Source organism: Terrapene carolina, unplaced genomic scaffold, assembly GCF_002925995.2.
Source record: "Terrapene carolina triunguis isolate 2854851 unplaced genomic scaffold, T_m_triunguis-2.0 Scaffold69, whole genome shotgun sequence".
NCBI classification, from domain to species: Eukaryota; Metazoa; Chordata; order Testudines; family Emydidae; genus Terrapene; species Terrapene triunguis.
Window position 1 is genome coordinate 37,641,251 of NW_020664420.1, and position 16,991 is coordinate 37,658,241.

A 16,991-nucleotide genomic window follows, 5' to 3' on the forward strand; every position below is an offset into this window, starting at 1 on the left:
TACACCAATTAATCAAAATCATTCAGAAAAAAATATCTGCATCTATGGAAAGTCATATAACCCTATTTTCACTATAACAGTGGAAATTGTTAAAGTGAATGTTTCTAGTAAATTTTACTTTACATTGACATTTTTAGACACACATTGGTATCAATTTCTATCCCACACTATTAAAACTCTTGAATTATTGTTATAATACAGCACAAAAATAAAGCTAAATGCATGGCAAAAAATAAAATATGCAAGGAGCTTTTGTTTTTCAATATACAAAATTCCCCTTGACAAATTTAGGGTTTTTAAAAAAAATCCCTTCATTATTCATCAGTTTTGAATGGTGCACTGAAAATTTATTTATTTGTCAGATCAAATTATTTTTAGCAGTTTTTCTTTTAATGGCTTGGAAATGTATTTATATAAGTGGTTTGCAGCTCTATGTACAGTATTATTCTCTTTACACTGTGTTCTGCAAATCTAAGTTTTTTGCAGCAGAATGTTCATGTTTTCTGTGTTTCCCTGTTTTATTAAAATTAAACTGAATTATTAAAATTACTCAATTCCTGTTAATATTCTCAGACATCAGATTAGGAAATCCTATTATGCTGTAAAAAGCTGCGATAATATAAGTTGCTCCCTTACATAAATAAATAAATGACCGGTATTACTGAAGGCTTTAAGCTGCAAGAAAAAAATGGAAGAAGTCTTTTATCCTGGTTTTTAGAGGGCATCAGCAGCTTGCTTTTATGAAAAAGTAACAGCTAAATGCACTGCAAATAATTTGCAGTAATCCAGTTCAGTGATTCATGTGTCTGCTTTAATGGGTCATAATTCAGGGTAAAGTAACTGAGTGCAGTCAGAGTGCAGACACTGCTTATGCCAGGGACAGTATCTCTTCATAAAACACACCTCAGCAGAAGCAGTTTGCCAGCCCCCTAATACCCTCTGATGTTTTGATGTCCTGCATATTTTTCCGATTAAGTTTTGAGTGCCATGTTTTTAGTTGTATTTCCACATTCATTATCCTCACGTAGACCCTTCAGCGGGTTTGCCATATATGATTATTTTTTTAATGATGCCTTTCTTTCCACTTCAGCAGTTTAATAATCTAGCACATGGCTGCTTCTCAGTACTCAGCATTCACCTCCCCAGTACAGAAGAGGACATGTGGTTTGGCTTCAAAATTCCATTTGCAGCATTAGAAATGCATATTCCCTATGGAACAACATTTGTTTGACATAACCATTCATTTTTATTACCTCTTTAAATATGTTTATCCAGAGTTATCAATAATCATAAATAACTTGTATTCTCTTCTTGTCCTGTTTTTTTCCACAGACAAAATTGCTTACCCAGTACATATTAAATCTCGGCAAGTATGATCAAAGCTACGACATCAGAGACCGTACAAGATTTATTAGGCAGCTTATTGTTCCGAACGAGAAGAGTGGAGCTTTAAGCAAATATGCCAAAAAAATATTTCTGGCACAGAAACCTGCCCCATTGCTTGAGTCTCCTTTTAAAGGTATGACTGCCAAAATCATCTGCAGAATGTTTATAGCCTAAAGCAATGTGGCAGCATATTCTATTTCTAATATGCCTAAAATTGTGTCACTTAGCAAATACAAATGAGAACAGTATGCACTTTGCTTAATCACTTGCTTTTCAACAAGCAAGGTTTAAAGTCATAATAACATCTTGGTTTGTATGTTGCCCACATATCCTATTTATCTAATAATCCTGAACATGCTTATCGATTTCTATTCATGTTGGGTTTAAATTTGGTTTGAATAATAGAAGGTATATATCTCAAGTAAGAGTAAACTTCTCTTTTATTTAGAGAGGTCTTTGCCACTCAGCAAGATTGTCCACGTTAATAGAGGGATATTAGTGTAACTATTGTTAATACATTATCCATATGAAATTTAATAAAAATTTAATCTATTCAGATTATTGTTCAGATGTGGCTATTTCCCTGATACTTGTTTTCCCTAGGTATTTTTAAAAATCACAACTACTATATAGTATTCTTTCCTATTAAAAAGTTATCTTCCCAATTAAAAATATAATCTTATTGTGGTGCTTCTTCGCCATTTTAATTTGTATATAGTTATTTAATCCTGGATTTAAAGCTCTAAAAGCAGCTTCATTTTGAAAAAAAACTATTAAAATTCTGGATGTGTTTGTGCCAAGACATGTATATGGATTGTTTAACTGTGCTGTCATTCTTAATATTCACAGTAAAGTAATTTTTAGAGAAGCTACATTTCAGAGCAACACCTCTAAACACACTGACTGATTAGCTTTTTTATTGACCATTATGGGGGAGATTATTGTAATCTATGGACTGAAATCAGTTTTTTGACCTATGAAGAGCTTCCTAGTTTATATTTATTCCATGACATTTGAGGTAATATAATGCCAATTACCTTTAGCCATGATTAAGATTGCTCTTTGTGATAGAGAGCTCATGTTGTTTGTATATTTTCCCCCCTCCCCTCTTTTTTTAATAGATAGGGATCGTTTCCAGCTTGGCACCTTATCTCATACTCTGAACACCAAAGCCATTGGGTACCTGGAGTTATCTAATTGGCCAGAGGTGGCGCCTGACCCATCAGTACGAAATGTTGAAGTAATTGAGTTGGTACGCTGACATTAAGAGTAACTTTGTTTAACGTATTTGTAGACATTTAAGATAAAATAGTCTTGTTATATAAAAGATTTTCTTTCCTTTCAAAATGGTTTTAAATTATTCTTTTGATTTGTATAAACTGTAAATTGAATCCACTCATCTTATGTGGCCTACATCTGAAACTGGAGACTTCCAGGTTTTAAATATTTATTCTACATGTAATATTCCTTTTCATGGGGAAAAAGATTAGACGCTCCCCCACTGTGATGCAGTGTGTGTTTCCTCATGGAAAATGTTCCTTTTTTCTATCTTCCTCACGGATATTTTTTTACTCACTTCCGTGAGTTTTCTTCACCTTGGTTTATTGAGTTTTTGTAAGCTGTGCAGCAACATTTTGATTGCAGTTGATGGTGCAGAAGTTGCAGTAAAGGAAACTTCTTCCCATTTAATATAACCTTTAATCCAATCTAAGCCTAAACAGAAGAAAATAAGAAAGTATCATTATAAACAAGAGCAAACAATGGACTCAAAGATAAACCATGAATGTGTCCTTTGCATATCTTTCATAGTATAATGGAGATGGGTAAAGAAACAGTGGTATGCAAAATCTATTCAGAAAACCTAAAATGCACAATGTATAACTTTTCTTCATCTTCTGGTGGGATAGTCAGTTTTTGAATTAAGAATCAGTCTTCCACCTTCATACTAATTTCATGCTTATATTGTGAACTCAGAGCAGGGCGTAGTCTTTCTATGTGTTTGTATGTCATGTAGCATGATGGGGCCCTGATCCTGAATGGAGCCTCTAGGCTCCACATGTATATATGTGGATTTTATTTTACAAAATCACCTAACTGAGAGCACAAGTCTCATTTAGTCAGTGGGACTTGTCCTCCTGAATCATTCAGGAGGACTTTTGAAAATCATGCATGTGTGTGTAAATTACTATTATGACATCAGAGGTGAGATAGACAGCCCCCAAAACAGAAAAGCTTCTGTAAAGGCGTGTGATCTCTGTCCTGAGCAACTGCCAGGCTAAATTAAATATGATGTACTTAGCAGGCAGTAAGACAGCCAGGGACAATGAGGCAGCCGATAAGATAAGTTACAAGGGCTAGGGCATAGCATGTTGTAAAGAGCTGGGATCTCTTCTTTAGTAAATGGATGATCTGTTTGCTACTATTCCAGCTGAAATTGCAGCAAAAATGGGTTTTAAGGAGGGACTTGAATGAGGGGGGTCTGTGGGCAAGCTAATCAGTTCAGGAAGGGCATTCCAAGGGTAGAGGAGGGCCTGAAAGAAGGTATGAAGACATCTTTACACCTAATATTGAAGATAGTAAGGTGTTTGCCTGCTGCAGTCACAAGAAATTGATCATGTGAGATATAGCCACTTGTTTCTAATAGAGTATTGCTGAGGGATCTTGACACATGACAATCCTTCTCCAAGGGTATTGCCAAGTATGTCCTTGGGAAAATTCCTTACTGACCCCAGTTTTGCAGTCTCTATAATACTATGTATGAGAGAGAACCTGAGTGATTAAGCATCTCAAGGTACCACTGGTATCCAAGTAAATGTTTGTTTTTTTCCCCCTGAATATGAGTTGGGAGGTAGAGAATTCAAATGTAGATTACTCTTTGAGGGGAAAAAAACATTACCAGAAGTGCCCAAGTTTGTACTGAGCTTTAACCAAGTCTCTGTGGTCCCTGTGTTCATACAATGCAATAGCATCCAACCCTATTACCATAGCTTCCTGTTTTCTAAATTTTAATGTGATTTCCAAATCACTGCCACCACTGTGTAACTGACTTGCACCACTCTACTAGCTTAGCTGGCTATCAGAGTGTTTTTCCCAGGCTACAGCAATCCTCCACAGGTCCTACACTGCTCTATTCCCCTCCCTCTCCCATGGTATAGGGGATTTGAATGAGGAGAAAAGGATATGGCCAGAACTTGTGTGTTCTGGTGAGTAAAAATTGCCTGTTTGCGGGAGGGAACATTGTAGCCTAGAACAAGATAGAGCAGTCCTAAGATTATACTTAAAACTTGGGGGCCCTGAAGGTGGTATATAGCCACCTTTCTCATTCTTTAGTCCCTCAAGGCTTGTGGAAAGCTGAGCTCAGCTGGACCCAGTGATCTAGTACTCCTGGTTTTATAATACAATCTATAATAATTTCCCTTATCTTACATATAATATTCCTTTTTGGAGACAGTCTGTGATCCCATTGGCTTTCTTCGCCACATTGTCTCTCTTTTCCTACATAACTGAATATAGAAGTAAATTATTTTACTAAACACTTTCAATTTAAGTTTACATATGTAGAAACATTTGTGATTCACTTACAGGGAAAAGAATGGTCTGTAGCATTAGGTAAGGCAAAGAAAGAGAAACCTACAGAGAAGTTTTACTCTGATTCAGAGGAGGAGGAATCAGCCAATACTACTGACACCGGTATGTATGGCTACTAATTACAAGTCTCTTTGATGTATCATGCCATCAAAACGTGGTGCTATTACAGCTGGAGCAGTTAAAAAAACATCAGTGTTATGTATAAATGGGGGAATAATGCTTACACTTAACTTCATGGCAGCTGTGTGATAAGTACTAATTGTAAGGCTAATATCATCTGTAAGTATGTAAATTACATGAGTTTAATAAACTTTACTTTGTTTCTTAGTTAAAATACATGGGAAGGCTTTACTCTTATCAAACTTGACTGATCTTGAGAGGTTCTGCAACTCACTGAAGTCAAATGTGCATACTGTTTAGGAATAAAAATGCCTACAGACATAGTTGGAGGGAGTTGCAGATATTTATAATCTCTCAGGATTGGATACCAAGTGTTTTAATTGGCTTTTACTTAGGTATCTGTTTTGGCCACATGCAATGGCATGTTGTTAATACCCAGCTACGCTATAGTGCAGCGATACTCAGACTGAGGCTTGAGAGCCACAAGTGGCTCTTTAATGTGTATCCTGCAGCTCTTTGCAGCACATGATATTAAAACAGTGTGATTTAATTATTAACCAGTCAGGATACTTTTACTTTGTTATTAACCAGTTGTAGTTGATAAAATAATACTTGGTCAGTCTCACTCAGTGAGAATAATAAATAAATAAATAATAATATAAAACTAAATATTTCCCCTGTCATGCTGTTTAAATATGAATATATAATACTGTAGTAAATGAAACAATGAATTCACATGACTGTGGCTCTTTTGGTTAATGATGATCACTAATTTGGCTCCTGAACCACTGAGGTCTGAGTATCACTGCTATAGTATATTTTACTGTGTTTTCTATTAATGGAGGTTTGATTGCATTATGCTCTCACTATAGAGTACCAAACTTTCTATTTATGGAGACATTGGGCTAATGATGGGGGAAAGAATGGCAGATGGCTCATATCAGAGGTGTTGTGTGAAATAAGTGAAGTAAGGAACTTTGTGTCCAGATACTCCAGTCTTTTAAGGGTACTGAAAGCCACATAAGCAGCTTCTTGAGGCTGCCTCTCTCCACTGCATCTGAATATAGTTCAGACATAGTGGGCAATCAGGGCCTCAATGTTTAGCATTTGAGAATCAGAAGAATTAGCCTGTGTGTATGTAAGGTTGAAATGTATGGAAAAGAGATGTTTTCACATCTGAATTCCCCCTAAAAAATGAGTGTATCTTAGTAGAGGAGAATTACTTAGGGTGATTAGTGGATGAAGCTAGAAAAGGATACATTTAAGTTAGACATTAGGAATGTTTTTCAACTGTAAGGTTAGTTAGAGAATGAATAACTTATTGAAATAGGTGGCTAAATCATCATCAATACAGGTGTTCAAGATGAAATTAAATTAAATACTTAGGCAATTAGTGTGGAGGGTAGTCCTTCATTAGAGCAAAGGCTCTGACTAGAGGATTCAGGAAGTCATTTCTTACTCCTTGTGTTTACATATTTTTTTTTCAAGAGTATTGGTAAGGATCCCGGTACAACTAATTAATTTAAAGTGTCCTAATTTGGACAGGTACAGTACTGTGTGTTCAAGAGAACAGCCTTTTGAAATAGCAAAATGTACGAGTTAGGGATAAAGAAAATAAAAAACAAAAAACTTTTGCACTCTGGGTAAATATTAAATGAATCTGGTGAATAAAATTATGCATTTCTTTTTTATAGCTATATACACATTTGGGCTGCACTATGTACTACATATATAAAACTATATTAATAAAAATGTAAGATGCAGTGTTTTTGTGTTTTTAGAGAGTGAATCTACTAGTGAAAGTGAAAAAGAGAAAAATGGGAAGGAAGAAGGCAGCAGCATGGAGAATAGTGAGAGTTCAAGTGAAGAACTGAGTGACAGTGAATCAGAGAGCAAAGAAGGTACAGCAAAGAAAAAGTTCGAAACTACTGAGGAAAGGTAAATATGTTGTGTGTTTTTATCCTTTAAAGAGCATTTCAGAATGCTTTGTCTGTAAACACTTTTGAATACCAAATTAGGCTACTTTCCTGACTCAGTGGAAATATCTGAAAACATTGGCTTAAAAGAGCCGTAGATGCCCACACATTTTGACATTACCTTTTTCAGTCTTGGGGTGGCTTTCTGAAATAGAAGTAACCTTGGGAGGCTGGTTAACGGATCAGGCAGTTGTATGAAACACTTAATTACCTTTTGCGGCAATTTTGCTGAGGGCTAAAATTAAATCCTTCAACACTTTGCCATTATGTAACTAAGACAATTGATTTTTCTAAATAATGTTATATTAAAAAGATTATGATCCAAATAGTAGAGGCAAGGGCTGTGAAGGGAGACAGTTATAAGATATTTAAGTGTTAGCGTTTTTTAAGACTGTCCATTATTAACAGCATTATAATGTATTAAAGTATCATTAAAATTTTGAGTAATTGGGGCTAATACCTTGGATTGTATGAATCTGTTTTTTCCACTGCTGTCAGCAAGTGGCCTCTGCAGACATGATCGCCCTTTACTCTGTAGCCTGCTGCCAGCTCACTTGATGAGTTTGCAGCTCAGCTCAGTCGTGGCTGACAGCGCTGATTGGGGCGCAGTACGCACTCTGCTCCTTTTATTACAGACAGTAATTAAAGCAGCTCGCCCTGCCACTTCCATAACAAACACAGCATAATGCCCTAATTATGACTTTATTAATTTAAGTCAGGATTTAATGATTTTAAAAGTGATTTATATTGTTTTTCCTGTTCAGAACAAATGAAATCTGTAGGTTAAATTAATACAGGCTTTTCATCATTGCAAAGTTAAAAAGCTAGTTACCAGTAAATTCTTTTCATTAGATTAACATGTGAAATTCTAAGTAGTAAGGTAAACAATGATTACCCATCAAAATTGAATGATGCATAATAAAATAATACTTTTATCTTGAAAATCTTATCTTAAAGCTAGAAGCTGTGTTTATTCAAAACAAATTGCTTTACTTATTGAACTAAAAGAATATCTGGCTCACAGTGGATTCTTTTTTAATGCAAATACTGTTGTATAGGTTCCATATAGGGACTGTGAGGAAACAGAGATGGGTTTGGTTGGCACCAGTTTTGATTGGAATGAATAACTATGTTTAAACAGAAGAAAATTGTGACTTTTTTTAGTGACCTCATAAATAAATGTTTGTGGAAGGTTTTTGTATATGCAGTTTAATTCTGATGTTCCTTCAAAAACCTCCCATTTGTTTCACCTTGGTTTTGAAAAACAAATATGTTCTTGTAACAGTTGCTTTCTACATGGGGCTGTAGCGCTCTTGTTCCATTTTAGATTAATGACATGTTAAAGTTACTGCCTTAAGCAGTATTACTTTCCTTTGGTTCTAAAAATATAATTTTTAGAGTTAAAATATAATTACATGTGCTGTGTAGTATTATCATATCTCCATTTTTAATAAGTTAGAATCATATTAGCTTCAGAGAATTCAATTCTAAGAAATACTGATTTTTTTCTCCCAACTTTTTCTGTCTCCTTAGATTTTTTTTTCTCCCTGTAAAATATTTTGCATCTTGTGGAACAGTAGCATCACAGGGCACATACCTTCATTTCCCCAAAGACTTAGCAAAAGTGTAAAATTTATTTAAAACCCAGAATCAAAACTTCCATTAAAAATCCATGCTCTGTATAATTGCCTTACTCTTGTTGAGTGGTATCTTGCCCTGTGAAATATTCCACTGACATGCATGGGCTATTTCAGTAAGGTACTACTCAGCATGAGAAAGGGTGTGAGAATGTGGCACAACAGTAGCACTGTGTTGGCCCATTCCAGCATCAGACCAATTATTTTTATAAATATGTTTCTCTTTCTAGTTAATTTAATTTAGAGGCATGAATGAACAATAGTAAATTGACCAGAAAAGAGATGTTGATTTGCCCCTGAAAAAGCTTTAAAATCCATCCAGATTCCTTTAATCAAAGCTTACCTAGTCTGAAAGTTTCTCAGTGTAATACGGTAGACACATTTTTCTAGAAAATGCCATAAATTTAGTACACCCAGACATTAGTTATTCCCTTAATAGTTATTGATGACTTTGTTTTTAGGGGTGGTTTATGACCTTTCCATTTTATTGTTCTTTTTGAAGTGTATGTGATTATGTAATTGATGGGTTTGGATAATGTGATAAGATGGTTTATTTAGAGATACACAGTAATGTCTATATAATTTTGTGGATCTGTCTTGCTGTTTGTGCCATCTTCACCAGGTTTCAGTTGTAATGAGAGCCTGGTTTATTATGGAATGGTTTGGAATGCCAGAGTGTAGAACATTTTCTGAGTGTTTGTTTTCTATCTGCCAGTTTCTTTTTTACAATCAGATATTGTTCATTATTCCTTGACTTTAAAAATGAACGAAGAACCTGTTCTTTTTACACATAGTGACTCAGATGACACAGAGAAGAAAACAAAGATGATTTCCAAAAAAAGGGAAAGTTCTGGTTCCTCTGACTCAGAATCTAGCTCAACAGAGGAAAGTTCATCGGACTCCGAATCAGAATCTGACTCTGAAAGTGATGCTGAGTCTAGGAAGCCTAAAAATGCTATTGTCTCCAAGGTAAAATCTACATTACCAGTATAAAGCTGTGTCCAGTCATTCATGTATGTGTACACGTCTACCCCGATATAACATGAATTCGGATATAATGCGGTAAAGCAGTGCTCCGGGGGCGTGGGGCTGCGCGCTCCGGCGGATCAAAGCAAGTTCAATATAACGCGGTTTCACCTATAACGCGGTAAGATTTTTTGGCTCCCGAGGACAGTGTTATATCTGGGTAGAGGTGTATTTCTATTTTTTAATGGGCTCTGGGATGTAGAAATTCTCTGAGCTTATACTGCGTGGTAAAAATTAATTTTATTTATCCAGATTAAAACTCCTTGTATATCTAACATATATTTGAAAATACTGAAAACTTGGCTGAACCTTCTGTGTGTTCCTGGGGCCAGAGTTCAATCTCAGTTACATCATAATAACATAAGAATGGCCCTACTGGGTCAGACCAAAGGTCCATCTAGCCCAGTATCTTGTCTTCCGCCAGTGGGCAGTGCCAGCTGCCCCAGAGGGAATGAACAGAACAGGTAATACCCAAACGATCCATCCCCTCCCCGCCCCTGCACTGCCTTCTCCATCTCCTCCCCTGAGCGTGCTGTGTCCCTGCTCGTCCCCCTCCCTCCCAGAAAGTCCAAAGCACCGCCAAACAGTTGTTAGGCGGCCGGGCAGCGAGAAGTGCTGGTAGGGAGGGGGAGGAGCGGGGATGCAGCGTGTGAGGTGGGGGAGGAGGCGAGGAGAGCTTGGCTGCCGGTGGGTGCTAAGCACCAGCTAATTTTTCCCTGTGGGTGCTCCAGCCCCGGAGCACCCACAGAGTCGGCGCCTATGCTTGTCGCTCCTTTCCAGCTTCTGGCAAACAGAGGCTAGGGACACCTAGGGATAGCTCAGTGGTTTGAGCATTGGCCTGCTAAACCCAGGGTTGTGAGTTCAATCCTTGAGGGGGCCACTTAGGGGATCTGGGGCAAAATCAGTACTTGGTCCTGCTAGTGGAGGCAGGGGGCTGGACTCGATGACCTTTCGAGGTCCCTTCCAGTTCTATGAGATAGGTATATATCTCAATTGTGTCATTCTTGCCCATCCTGGCTAATAACCTTTGATGGACCTATCCTCCATGAATTTATCTAGTTCTTTTTTGAACCCTGTTATGGTCTTGGCCTTCACAACATCCTCTGGCAAGGAGTTCCACAGGTTGACTGTGCATTGTGTGAAGAAATACTTCCTTTTGTTTGTTTTAAACCTGCTGCCTATTAATTTCATTTGGTGACCCCTAGTTCTTGTGTTATGAGAAGTAGTAAACAACACTTCCTTATCTACTTTCTCTACACCAGTCATGATTTTATAGATCATATCTCCCCTTAGCCATCTCTTTTCCAAGCTGAAAAGTTCCAGTCTTATTAATCTCTCCTCATACGGAAGCCATTCCATACACCTAATCATTTTTGTTGCCTTTTTCTGAACCTTTTCCAATTCCAATTAACTACCGATTGCAGTGTAGTTATTTCAGTTTTACAACTGAATGCAGAATCTCAGCCTCTGTTTAGCTGTTGAAGTCCCCTTGTGCAAATAAATGTAGGGCCAGATCTTCAAACGTGCATGTAAAAAGTCATATGCGCGTTTGCACGCCTCTGCGTAAGTGCACATATGCCCTCAGTGAATTCTAGTCAAAGTTTGCATGCACATACCTAAGTGTTTTGGGTATTTGCAAAACTAAGAGCTTGTCTACACAGCGTGTTAAAGTGCATTAGAGGAGTCTGATTTGTAAAGCTAATGTGCTGCATTCTAAGGGTATGTCTGGTCAGCTTGCAGTAGTGAGCTTCCCAGCCCAGGCTGACAGACTTGGGGTACTGGTGCTCGCACTAGCACGCTAAAACTAGCTGTGTAATTAGTGCTTTGAAGTTGCAGCTCAGGCTTGAGTTCAGGCTCTGAAGCCCACTTTCATCCCAAGGCTTTAGAGCCCGAGCTGCAACTTCAAAGCATTTTATACTGTGGTTAGAATGTGTTTTATTTCATAGGAGAGGGAGTATATAACGTGTTGTCACTTCAGAATTGGGGAAGACTCCCAAATTCCATGAGATCTCTCATAAGATGCATAAAGTCCCAAGCTCTCAAATGTGGCTTTTAAGTTGGACTCTGAGAAGTGTCAAGGTACAAAAATGACACCATCTCACTCAGCAGAGCTGTTGTCTGGGTGTGCTCAGTCAGAACTGCTTACGTGAGTGGGGATGGGAAAGAAGTTACACTACTTTTTTGCTCAAGTTAACATTGCAAAGCTGAAATAGCTATGTGTTTGTGCTGGATACTGTTCCTTCTTGCATATTAAACAAATGTTTGAAGGCAGTGATTTTGCAGAGCTATAAATGAGGGCACTGTTCAGCTTGCAGAACCTTTATTATGGATGGCAATGCATGAGAAGGAAAGAATCTAGTTCAGCTCTCAGATTTTGGCTGAATTTGCCTGGAAATTAGCAAAGTAATTTTTTACTTCTAAGCTGATCAAAATCTTATGTTCGAGTCAATGTGGACGTAATTAATGTGAAACCCAGGCTGAACCTTGTGGGGAAGGAGAACAGTGAAAATTTCTGAAACACTTTTTCCTATTGTCATCCAAAATGTTTTGTTCATTTCTACCCATGTATTTTTTATAGTAACTTCCAGGGTAGAGCCACACTTGAAAAGTCTCCATTTTAATTTTGATACGTTTATTTGAGCCTTAGGCATTTTAAAAATAAACCAAGCACCTTTTGTTCAAGATTCCTATTTATTTAAAGACCAGTTAATATAATCAAAACAGATGTCACCTGACACTATTGATGTGGATATGGAAACAGTGTGACATGTATGCCACAGTATGGATAAATGTGGAGACCGCAACTTTATTTAAAAGATTATCTGACAAGGAAACCACTCTCCAAACTACCTAGCAGGGCTTATCTAGTGCTGATTTCAACTGTGCATGAGTGGCCTTGGTTTCTACAAACCTGAGCGTGAGTCCAAGGACAGTGCCTCCTCTCCACCCTCAGGCCTGCCCAGGAACCCTGGCTGGAAGCCAGAATCCCAAAATATTCCCCTCCTCCACACAGGAATGAGGAGAGATGAGATGAAGGGAGCCCATACACTGCATGAGACATGGAGGCCACACCCTCACTGTGCAATATTGTGCTTGGGGACCCTGCCCAAGCAGCTTGTTGAGTTACTGGACCTCATATCACTAACTGCAAAACACACACCCCAGGTCCTACAGGATAGGGGATGGGGGTGAGGGTAAGTGGATGAGAAAAAAACAGCAATCTCTCCTTTACCCACACGCTGCAGAAAATCAGGAGAGGAACCAATGGGAGCACATGTAGTGCGGTCCCAGCAGCCCCAGCACCCTCTCCTTCCCCTCCACCCCCCAACCAGGGGAATTGGTCCCATTCATATTGCTTCCATACCCATCAAAGACTTGTCCTGGTTAGCAAGGTGAGCACAAGCAGCATTCCAATGCCGGCAAGTTTGTTCATAGGTTCTACTGCACTACTAACACGTCATATATTTATTCTAGAAAAGATTTTAGGTAGTTTTAAAAAATGTTTTTAGGAATAAACTTTGAGCATGCCTTGATTTTAAAAACTGACAAAAAAAAGTTTGTTTTTGAAAACTGGAATATTTCAGTGAAAATTTGTGAAAAATTATTTTTTCTTTTGAAAAAAAATTCTGGAAAATATCAATTTCCGACCAGCTCTATTACTAAATACTTTATAAGAATAAAAAGCCTTTGATGTATTTAGGTTGCCTAAGACTTTCCATTATAAGGGATTCTTTGAGAAGCTCTCACACCTCTGTTGTGTGCAGCAGACCTTTGCTATTAGGCAGTGGGAATAATCTCGAGCTACAGAAGTTCCTTTTCTTTGTCCCATGAAATTTAGTTTAGCTTTTGTTGATATAAACTGCTTAAAAGGCCATTTCCCATCTCTGACTTGCATTTCTCAGGAAAAATCTTGGCAGTATGCCAAAATAATAATGAAACTTATGAATATTCTAATGTTGGGTTCATGCTGGCACAACAGTGCATGCACTATAACAGGAATACATGAGAGCTTCCAGAGACCTGTGTAGTGGGAAGGAAGAAGATAGACAGATAGGCACCCCTTCTATCCCACAGGCACCACATGGACAGGAGTGTCTTCCAGTTGATAAGTGGTAAGGGTTAATAAAGAGGCAGAGAGTTGAGGTGGCTATTGGGATCTCACCTACTTTTTTGTATATTATAAAATATCCTTGTCTGAATGTTTTGTTTGTGTCTTACAAAACCATAACTCTTTTAAAGCTGGAAACAAAGCCATTAAACCTCTAAACAAAACTTTCAGTGATTCAGAGGCCACAACTGGGGCTCTCTCAGGGCTACTGTTTTGGATACCCTAATTTGAAATCCTTATGCATGTGTTTTTAAGCTTTGATTACAAGCAACAATGTAGGCAGTTGGAAGAAAGAGATGAAGAATACTGGCCATTGAGAGGAGGGCTTCAATTGAACAATTCCAAACTTTTGCATGTTGTGTTGGTGCATGACCACACTGTTAAAATAATAGCAAATTGTATATTATCTAATGTGCCAATATTTTTCCCCATCACAAAATCCACCATTCCTCATCAACCTGAAATCTGTTATCAGTAGCTTTGGTTGTATCCGTTCACTGAGAATGTGGGTTTTCACAGAAATAATGACTTTCTGTAACTCTTCTTTCAAAAGTGAAGGAATTGGCCGCTTCTTTGTGCCATCCCTTCCAATATTGGAATTTCCAATTGAGTGCTTTCCTGTATCCAGCTGTGCAGTGTATGGAAAAATTGCGCCACACAACGTATACTGCCTTATCTCTGTTGCTGGCTTATATCATCATTTTTGTGACTATATGACCAAATGTCTGTAACAGGTATACAGCACTAGTCATATACGTGCCTTCATTCTTGGAACATTCAAGTACCTGAAGTTGACTATAGGTACGTCTGTGCTTAAGGCAGCGTGTAGAGAACAGACAATGCTAGCAGGATATAAGTATCTGTGTAGATGGTGAGGCACTGCTTATAGAGTAGAATTCCCTACATGCCGGAGCCCCAGGGTATATACTTTACATGGGTGCTCTATGGGCCAAAGCAGTGTCTCTCACATCTACACTGCTGTTTTTAGTGTCCTGCTGCCAGAGCCTTTCCCCGCTGCAGCAAAAGACTCTGGTGGGGGGGGGGAGGAAGCGGGGAAAGGTTCTGGTAGCCAAAGCTATATGCTGCTGTGTGTAGCTATGGGCCTATTAGAGGAGTAGATGAGTGAGGTTGTGTGGCCTGCAGTGTGCAGTATGTCAGACTAGACAGTGGTCCCTTCTGGTCTTGTAGTCTGAGTGTGCTACACATACTCTACATGCTGCTGCACGTGTAGATAAGGTCTTTGAGTCCATAAAGTAGATGCCAACATTTTTATGAAATGGTAAATAAGAATTAGTTGTATGTTGTCATTTATACCACTTCTGACTGGTGACGATGGAATTTACATCCAAATATCTCAACTTCAGAGAAAAATTTTACTTTTTTTCTTTTCCCCAAAAAAACCTTACTACAGCTTATGCTGGCTAACACTATAAAACTAAAACTATTCTTGATGCTACAAGATAAATAATGGATACATGAGATAAAATTACTTCCTTGAGGGGGTTTTCTTGCTGGTTAGGGTGATCACTTATAGTTTCATAAATCATGAAAAATATTGTCATTCATAAATAAATGAGTACACCATATTTTTAAGTCTGGAATAAAATTTATTCTCTTCCCCCTCTCCAAAAGTCAGTGGTACCATTTTAAGTGCAGGATAGTACATAACAAGGTGTGAGAGATTTAGGTATTTTAATTGCTTCAGTGTTAGTCCCTTATATTTCAACCTCCGTCTCAATTCTCATGTCTCTATACTTATACAAGACTTGTGGTTAGCTCACAGCAGCATCACCTGCAGTTATTCCTTACAGATCATATAATTTGGGAGAACTTTCCCTATTGAGTGTAGATATTTTCATCAAAACTAACTAATACTATTCTGTATAAACAGATGTAGATATAGAGCATTTTTATTGTGCATCTGCATGTATATTCTGGGAATATGTCTTCACTGCAGTTAACCCAGGCTCTTACTTGGGTGTTTCTCCTAACTCCCTTCCATCCATATACGCAAATCTCTTGCCCCTGTTTAGTGGCACTTTAAACCCAAGCTAGCTGGCAAGGTTGGGGTATGGATTAGAGCCCAGGTTCTGCTTTCAATCAAGATGGTAATCTGCCCACTTTGCAGTGAGGATGTAAGCTAAATCACTGGAGTGCTGATAGCCCACTAGTGTCGTCCCACAGTAACTCCCGTGTGCCCAAGGTTCCAGAAGACCAGACAAGTTCCTACACAATTTACTGGGAAAGAATCATAGTGGTTCAGCTTTCTGCAGCACAAAGAACCATGGGATATGCTCCTGGAAGTCCTAGTAATACACATGAGGAAGTGCAGCACCAGTGAGGACGCTAACTCAAGTATGTCTGTGCAGAATGGCTGCTCATGGTTGGGCCAGGCTGGCCTGGGTGCCAGTCACCCAAGCTTAACTCTTCAACAAAGACACCTGTAGTGACTTTGTGTATAATCATTAGAGCTTAAGCTTAGAGAATACAATCCTTTGTATAATGAAACCATCTTTGCCTTGAAGAAAACTTCTTATGAAACTTTGTGTCAGATAAGCGGCATTCCTTATAATGCAGAGTCAAATAGTAATCTCTGCTGTATTGTATGAAGAACATTCATGGTTATATCACAAAAGATATTGTTGTATTACAATTGTACATTATGTCCCGTTGTTAAATATACAGGTGCAGAAGGCTTTGTTTAAAATAATGTATTTTAAACTGTTGCAAATTATTTTTCACTAGAACAGATTTTATTCTGCATTTCAGTTCTATTTCAAGAAAAGTTTACCTGAAAAATATATTATTTGTGTGTGTATATATCTTTGTATGTTTACACACATTATAGATATACTAAATATTTTATATGCAGTGTGTAATGTATATTAGTGTCAATAGTACCTCTGTGTTGAACACATTTCCTCCTAACTCAGCTTCTCATTATGCAGCAATTCTGTAAGCCTCTGCCACATGGAAAGTCTTTAGATTAATTTTACTGTTCAGACACCAAAATAAAATATAATTGTTTGCATTGATTCTAGACACTGTAAAAATCTAAGATGAAACTTGAAGGTATAGCTTATGTATCATGTGGATCTGATCCTACCATTGATTGCACACTCATAATTTCCATTTACTTTCCTGGGAGTT

General features: G+C 37.9%; 1 protein-coding gene across 1 annotated transcript in view; it reads left to right on the top strand.

Annotated features, from left to right (window-relative positions):
* AP3B1 (adaptor related protein complex 3 subunit beta 1) overlaps positions 1-16,991 on the top strand; it is a 238,077-nt gene that overhangs the window by 131,973 nt on the left and 89,113 nt on the right. Inside the window, exons 15-19 of the mRNA XM_024194104.1 lie at positions 1,333-1,519; positions 2,508-2,638; positions 4,971-5,076; positions 6,876-7,032; positions 9,502-9,676. Of these exons, the coding sequence (XP_024049872.1) occupies positions 1,333-1,519; positions 2,508-2,638; positions 4,971-5,076; positions 6,876-7,032; positions 9,502-9,676 (756 nt within the window). The remainder of the gene's footprint in view (positions 1-1,332; positions 1,520-2,507; positions 2,639-4,970; positions 5,077-6,875; positions 7,033-9,501; positions 9,677-16,991) is intronic.